General features: G+C 26.5%; 1 protein-coding gene across 2 annotated transcripts in view; it reads right to left on the bottom strand.

Annotated features, from left to right (window-relative positions):
- Nucleotides 1-7,917, bottom strand: part of LOC107437475 (Adenylate kinase 3) — a 35,923-nt gene extending 28,006 nt beyond the window's left edge. The window contains exons 1-2 of one of the 2 annotated variants that reach the window (XM_071187590.1): nucleotides 7,646-7,917; nucleotides 2,928-3,047 (exon numbers count right to left, since the gene is read on the bottom strand). In XM_071187590.1, coding sequence (XP_071043691.1) covers nucleotides 2,928-3,047; nucleotides 7,646-7,787 — 262 coding nt within the window. In that variant the 5' untranslated portion in view covers nucleotides 7,788-7,917. The other variant, XM_016049490.3, reaches the window with a different exon arrangement.
- Between the last annotated feature and the right edge of the window lie 699 nt (nucleotides 7,918-8,616).

The following is an 8,616-nucleotide window of genomic DNA, read 5'->3' as shown; positions in this document are numbered from 1 at the left end:
AATGGACAATTACAGCATATCATAAATTTTTTTATTTTCATACCTAACTTATTGGAAATTCTCCCCTGAAACCGAAAATCTGATTGTTTTTTTCGGCAAATGTTAATTTATTTAGTTATTAAACATTTAAATTGCCCCAAAAGGCCTCCGTAAGTGATGCAATCAAAAACGACCCCTGATTGGTTATGACGTCAAATGTGCCGAAGGGAAACGTGCCGTCTCCATCCGCTAAGGCTATTTCAATGCTCTTTTAGTTTTGATATCACGTATATCGTATGAACATCCTTTGTAAATTATCAGTAAAAATTTTGTGAATTAAATTTACGGTTCTGAGAGTGTATGCAAAATGAAGGAAAGATTTTAAAACTTCAAACGTTGTTATTTATCATTAAAATATCTGAAGAAATGATTATGTAGCTCTTAACAGCGAATCAACATTTCTTTTCGGCGGAAATCAGTGGTGCTAAAGTTCATAGAAAATACTATTTTATTCCACTTACTTTTAATTTAAAATAATGCTTTATTACAACCTAATTACTTAATTATAAGTCGCAGATTCGTTAGAAATTTTATACATTTTGATATAGGATGGATGATTTTATAATTAGTTATTGCATTAAAACAAATCAGTATTTTCATAAATCTCGTCCATTGAAAAATATCAGTCCATCATCATTACAATCTATGTGCTAATGATCAAAAATTCAAATAATGTAATTTAATGTTGCCTCTTTAATTTATTTATTTATTACTAGAGTTGAAGGATTTTCTTTTTAAGTAAATACTTACTAATGCAGTTTATGTCATCTTTTTTTGTTTGTTTCACTATGTATTAAATATTTAAATACACATTAACGCTTATATTTATTATTCCTAGATTAAATAGGAATTCCGTTACAGTTCGAAATTATATTTATTTTTAAATTTATGAATTTTAATTCCTTTTTCTGCAATATAGTATTAATAAAGTATGGTTATTGTTAATTTCTCTCCTTATTTTTGCAAGCTATTTGTCAGTGCTTGCAATGAAGAATTCTAAAATAGTGAAATTAGTACATTATACATTTTTAATTAAAAAAAATTTATTAAAATTGTTTTAAAAAAATCTTAGGTTATGCATACGGTATAGCGGAAAACGTATCAACACTTTCAAGAATCTAGTCCATTGAAATATATCTGACCATCAGCATCACCATAATCTAGTTATACTAAAAATTTCACTTAAATTTCTCATTTATCCATATCTAATTAACTCATTTATCCACAAAATTTCAGCGAATATCATTAAGCTGGAAGTTTTTGTTTCACTAAAGCTAGAGAACAAAAATAAAAAATTAACTTATACAAAATGGAAAGAAATTCTAATGCACATTCTTTATTAAATTAAAAAATAAACAGTAATGTTGATATTTTTTCTCAATATTTTTATTCTTTGAGTAAATAGGAACTTTGCTACGGCGAAAAATTATTTTTATATGCATTTATAAAATTTTATTCCTGTTTCTGCAATAAAGAACTAAATAAATGCATATGCTTGATTTCAAATACTCTTATAACATAGATTAAGGTAATGAAAGTAAAGTTAATAAAATCAGCAGGAATATATATATATATACATATATAAATTTAAAGTTTTGCTGGGATCACAAGTTTTTTAAGAGGCTACTGCTATGAAGACAATTACATGCGCTTACATACAATTACATTACATTCACGCTAGAATAAATAGATAAAAATTATCAATAACTTAAGCTGTCCTATATTTTAAAATCTAAAACTATTTATTGTACATAAGAAATTCTTAAACATTTCTTTCACTTAAGATGAAAATAAATCTTCCAAATGAACTTGAAGTATACATTAAAATTAAGATTATAGTTAAAAAAATGAAAAAACGAAGTTATTTTGTATTTGTAACCCATCATTTATAAGCAATACCATACACTTTTTTTATTGAACTAAAAAATCTTAAATATTCCGAGCTAGAAAATTTCGTCAAGTATTAACAATGTTTCAGTGGGTACCATTGAAATTTAACATTATAAAAATACGTTATATCAAATCCACATTTTTATTAAGCGATATTATGGCGCTATTTTTTATACAGGTAGCTTTAGACCATCTAAAATGGATGGATTTAATTAGAAAATTCAAACTAAAGCAAGAACGTATTGGTTTTCACAGCACAGCTATTGTAAGTGAACGACAGATGGACACGTGTGACGTCAGTTCGTGAATAATCACGTGACTCCCCGTTTCAGGCGAAAACGAAAGTAAGCGTTTCTTGATTGAAAGTAACTAAATAAATAGCCTTCTTAGAAAAGTAATAAAATGTTTTCTGGGAGTTTTGAGGGATTCTGATTGCATTAAAATCAAAAAAAAATTTGACTGTAATTGTCCATTTCAGACATATTACGTGAAAGCTTTTGCGATTAGAAATTATTGTAAATAAATATATTTATATTAAAATCTTCATCCTTTGTCTTTATTTTTTAGAAAAGAATTCTTGCCTTCTTGCTAATTGCTTTTGCAATCGTAATAATTTGAAAAAAAAAGAGAAAAGGTGAAAGGTAAGTAATTAAAAATATAATTCATTTTAATTATATTACCTTCATTTTTTAATACTTAATTAAATTGAGTAGTAGTTTCACTATATCAAATATGTTTGTTTTTTTCTAAAAGAAAATTCGCATTTTACCATTGCTTCTATCAACCCACCACCTCACAGTACATCACGACACTGATGTTTGTTTACCTTAAAGACCTATTATCCGGAAAAAACTTTTTTTCTGGACTTGCTAAAAACCTAAAGATTCAGGATATGGAACTTTCCACGGTAGAAAAATATATATATATTTCCTTTACAGAAAGTAAGATAAAAACATATGTATAAATTAGAACTTTGCTTTAAAAGAACATGAAATTACCATCAAGTAACCAGTTCTTATCAGATAGCAACTTTACTTTCTCTAAAACAAGATTTGATACAAGCTCATCAGGCACAAGTTTCCCCTTTTCAATGTAATTCTTTGCTTCTAATCCTTCCTCTAAAAGCAAATAGAACTAAGAAGTTAAAGTACATAAAATAATAAATTAAACAAAGTCATAAGATCATCTCAATGCTTACAAATTTATACAATTCTCAATTTTATAGTTTTAATAAGAGGAGGCTTTAGCATTTTCAAGAAACAACAAGAGAGTTGCTGTTTATATGTGCTATCTGAAAGAATGAGCTTTGTTAACAATTATGTCCTTCAGAACGAGAATCTGAGATTTAGACAAATAACTTCCTGCATAACATTCAGTAACACAAAAGATCATCTACATTTTCCATTGTTAATCCAACAGCAAAAAGATAATCAGAGCCCTAAAACTGCTAGTGGCTAACAATATTTTACCTCGGTACTGCAGAGTGCATTCTAGGCAGAAAAAAGGGCATTATTATTCTAAAAAGGCAATAATTTCTTTCTATGGGCTTTACACATTCTATTAAATAAAACTGTCAATTAGTAAGAGAAAAAAAAAAATTTTTACTTTACAAAAAGTAGCAAAGCAATCATATTAATTACTAATTTTTATTGATAAATTAACACATAAATCAAGTCAATGTGCTAATTAGCTTAGCAATTTATTTAAAATACATGCACATGTTAATAAAATAATAAATCTATACTTTTAAGTGTCTGTAGTTATGATTTAATAATTAAAATGATTAATAATAATTATGATTTAATAAATAATTAACTTTTCAGTTATTAATTTTATTATAGGCGCGTTAAATAGTATAACAATATAATTAAAAATGCAGCATTAAATTAAATAATATTTCTTTCTCACTTGGTGTACAAAATGAATTCTATTCCTTTTGCTGCTTTTTTTTTTATTCGATTTATTTATCTTTTTATTAGTTATTAACTGTTACTTTTTTTTTTATCGCTATTAGTTATTTGCTTAATTTTTGTAGTTATTCATTGTTAGTTTCTTAGCATTAATTGTTACGTTGCTTGCTAGATTTTTTTTTTCTTTCTTAAGCGAGGTGAGCGTCTTTTGTTAAAACAAAATGTTATGTAAAATAAAAAACGAGAACGACGATCTCCCACCGAAGAGATTATTTCTTTTTAGGAGGATTCGGATTATTTCATCTTGAATTATTTCTTCTTGATTATATCATAGAGATCATTATTTCAATTAATGAAATTTATTATTTTAATTAATGAAATTTCTAAAGATGGGGCAGTTTTAAATTCACCCCATCACAATCTACAATTGAAACTTAGCTAAATTTATTGATTTTTCTGAAATTAACAGCATATTTGAATTATCGTAATATATGGGCGCCATATTGGAATTTCCGGAAGAGATCCGAAATTTGGCAAATTCCGAAATACGGAATTTCTTTGGTCCCGTGAGTGCCGGATTTTGGGACCTATACTATTCCATACAAATCAGAAAGAAAAAAAATTCTTAATATCATTTCTTTTTGAAAAAAAAAAAAAGATGCAACATTTTTTTTAATTAATAAAAATGACAAGATAAATGCGCCTCCTTATTTGCATTACAATTTAAATTAAAATCAAATATTATAGCATATTTTCAGTGTTTGGTTGCTCAAAAGCAACAATTAATGGTTTTTTGAGCAAAAAGAGAAAGGGGCGATATGTGCCAGCCAACCCGAAGAGGGGGACGATGGTCCACAGAACGTTGGGAACCACTGTTCTATACTAAAGAATTATAAAATTGCCATAATAATTGATAATATCTCGGTTTCTTTTAAGTCAGTTAATTACATAGAATACATTAAAAACATTTTAAGAAGTCAGTGCTTTTTCCAGATTTTGAAATTTACCTTCATCAGAAGAATTAAGTGAAATTTAAACACCTTGTTCTTTTACCTTTACAATCACAACACAATTTTGAATAATTCAAAAGAAAGTTATATTTGGAATCTCAAATATTTTAGCAGTTAATAACTTTGACATTATTTTCTAACTTCCTCTAAAATTTTCAATTTCTTTCAAAACATATTTTATTATATTGGTGACAAGCAGCCATGTTTGATAAATAACATGCATCAAGAAGAATAAGAATTCTGTGTGTTTCAACATCAAAATAAATAAACTTATACTTCACAAAAAGAATGAATAGTTTTCAAACAAGCAAAATATGATAAATACATTTATTAAACCGTTTAAATAGCAAAGTTATGAATATATAAGAGGGACACCGATTTGTCCCTGTTTGACACCTGTTTTTTTGGATTGATTTTCTTGAAATTAGAACAAAATTTTAGTTGCTATGCTATATTGGAATATACAATTCAAGCATGTTAATAGGCTTTAAAATAAGATTATGCTTATGGAAAAGCAAGCATCTTGTGCATAGGCAACTATAAAAGAAGGATTGAGTAATGAGGGATCATACAAAGGAGCATAGTCTGTATCATTAACAAAATTCTAGATTTGTTTAAATAAAAATAGGTTAAACATTCTATAAAATAATATTGATGCACTAAATCTTTTACAAACTTTAAAATAAAATTCAACAATATTCTCAGACAGATATAAACAAAATCAACAAATTATAAAAAACCTGGAGAACTTATAAAAAACATTGCTACTAATTGCGAGAGTAGGTAAAAATACATTAATATCAAATTTTTTGCAATGACTTGTTGTAATTCTTTCTTCTTATTTGCCAAAAGAGTATTGACCAGGGTGTGTGACTTTTTTTATTTTTTTTTTATTTAAATAGGATTTTTTTGATTTAAATCAGAATTATTTTTTTTATTCAAATACACTGTAAGAACTTTAATTTATGATTAAAAAAACTTTATAAATGTTTAATCAAAATTAAATTAATATTAAAACTATATTATAACAATATTTTAGAAGCTCTAACTTAGCAAAGTAATTTTTCATTATAATACATAGCTTTCAATGCATAGCAACCATGTTGAAACAAATACATGATTGATATTTAAAGACTAGATGAAATAGAGAATTTAAAGAATACTTCACCGATCTGTCCAGGTTTTTCTGAGAGGTACCTATTTTGTGAAAATTTAGACATAATTTATGAAAATTAAAAATTACACTAAAAAATCAACACAAATATGGTAAAAATACAGATTTATCGTTTCTTACGAGACACAAAAATAAAATTACAAAGAAAAAGTATTTTGTGAAATTGTTCTACCGTTTTTCCTAAAGTTGAATTTGTGAAGGTACTGGCTTGGACAGACCCCTGTACTTTAACTATTAAAACAAAGTTCCAATTAGCAAACCATAATTTTAATTTAAAATTGTGATTGCTTTTTTTTCTTTTGATTTTTAAAATGACAAAATAAATGTAACAGATTGTGTTTATAAATGAAGTCATTCATTAAAAAATAAATAAATATTTAATCTATACATTTCTATATCAAAATATTCATTTTTAATTCCATATCAAAATAGATAAGTTAAACTAAAAAAAATCGATGTACTCAATGGAATTTTTTTTCACAAAATTACATTATAGAAAATCAGATAAATGTCAAAGATACTGTAAACATATTATGAGAAAAAAATACCAGTTAATAACCCTACTGCTTCAAATAGACTTTGAAAGGGAAGAATGACACTATATCAAGAAAAAAATATCTGAATTCATCAGCCTATTTTTTTTTCCTTCTATTTTAGGCATATTAGGGTAATTTCTTTTTATATATCCTCAAGCTTCAGAAATATACATTTTCCACCAATAAAATATAATGTAGATTTTAATTCCATGCTTTTTCATTCAAAAGACAGAATTTTAATTAACATTATTTTTTGAAAAAAATTCATGTTTATTAATTACTTTCTACAGCTATGCAAGTCTATATTAAGACAGCATTAAATGTTTACTTTAATCTGTACTTTCAATCTCAAGAATCAAAAGATTTTTAAATTTGTAATTTCAAATGTGTTGGAATTTAACATACACTGAGAAGAAAAGTAATTTTGTTAACTAAAATTAATTAATACAGCAATTCATTTAAAATAATTTTTAAAACTAAGAAAAGAAAATAATAAAAGTATCAATAATTTAAAACACTAATTTTTAACTTTTAAAATCAATATGTATGAAGAAAAAAAATTTGTTGATTTAAATCAATAATTTTCTTTAAAAAAATCATTTGATTTAAATCAACAAACCCTGCTATTAGCCACTTGTTAAATCTGTTTCAAACATTTACATTGTCATCCACTGATAAGAAAATTAATATAGAAAAAGAGGTTGAAAATGAAATAGTTTTTGATATTTCATTTGCTGAAGTTTTTTTCTTTCTTGTTGATCAGAAGTGGTCGAAAACTAAGAGAACATCCATTCTAAAAACAGTATTAACAATTTACTTTCAAACACACTTTCTGTAAATTTATCTTCGTATTCAGGTACAGATTACTTCGAAATACTAAGTCAAATTGAATTCTTCCTTCCACAGCGAACAAACGGAACTCGTCGCCAACTTACCGTAGTTATGACAATCCCGCATGAGAATTAATTACTTTTCACTCCCCTCTTAATGAAACATTGCTCTTAAAATCATGTTTTACATTGTACCAAGAAATTTGGGGAAACAAACAGATAAATAACTAAAAAACAATAGTTAAAATATTTTTACTAGTTTTATGTAGTATATGAGAACGTAGAACATCACCACTTGATACATATGACAAGTTAAAGTCGCCTACAATACGAGAAGAAATTGTTCCTTTTCCGGAACCGGGCGGTCCCATTATTAAAAACCGAAAATATTGAGCCATCTTGAAAATTACTTCAACAGTTTACAACAATGCTATATCAAACATCGAGACAGAAGAGCTGCATATTAAGATATTGCAATAATTTTCAGGCTTGTGTGCTCAAAATAACTTATAGGCGGGTTGACACGATGGGACAAAACAAAAATGGGAACCGCGAAATTTTAGGGAAAAGGGACAATGCGAAGGGGAAAAAAATGAATTTTAAAATTATTTAATGAATTTTAAAAAATAAAATCATATTTTATTAGACATTGATATAGGCAGTTTAACCAACTCTGTGATTATATTAGGCTGTTGCTTGGCTGCCCGCCTTTTTAATAAATAGAGGCATTTGATTGGTCGATTGCATCATCGTTTTCATCTTTATCGCTTAATCGTATTGTCAGGATTACTAGAATGGCATTTTTAGCATTTTTGTTTGGCGTAATTTTACTACTGCACATGTTCGGTTTGATAATTTATTCGAACCAATCGAAGCACTTCGTAGACAATGAATATAGATGCTTGTATCCCCTCCTTTCCTTGTATGTACTCAGACAAAGACATAAAGATATAAAGATCAATCACTATACCAAACGGATGTCAGGGTGAACTTTGACATAATTGGTCTCTACTCTATTTTTTCTCATTTGATTTTTATAAATTGTCATGATAAATAATAACATTCTGTCTCTGTGGCAAAAAAATCTGAACACATTTTTTTCAAATTTTTTAAAGATTTATAGTTAGTAAATTAGTATAGTTAGTTAAAATGAAAAAATTAATATAATCTTAAAAATTGATTTTTATATTGTTCTGAAATTCAAATACTTGAAATAAATAAATAAAA

The sequence above is a fragment of the Parasteatoda tepidariorum genome, chromosome X1 (assembly GCF_043381705.1).
Source record: "Parasteatoda tepidariorum isolate YZ-2023 chromosome X1, CAS_Ptep_4.0, whole genome shotgun sequence".
Classification (NCBI taxonomy): domain Eukaryota; kingdom Metazoa; phylum Arthropoda; class Arachnida; order Araneae; family Theridiidae; genus Parasteatoda; species Parasteatoda tepidariorum.
This window is presented reverse-complemented; position numbering and strand designations above follow the sequence as displayed.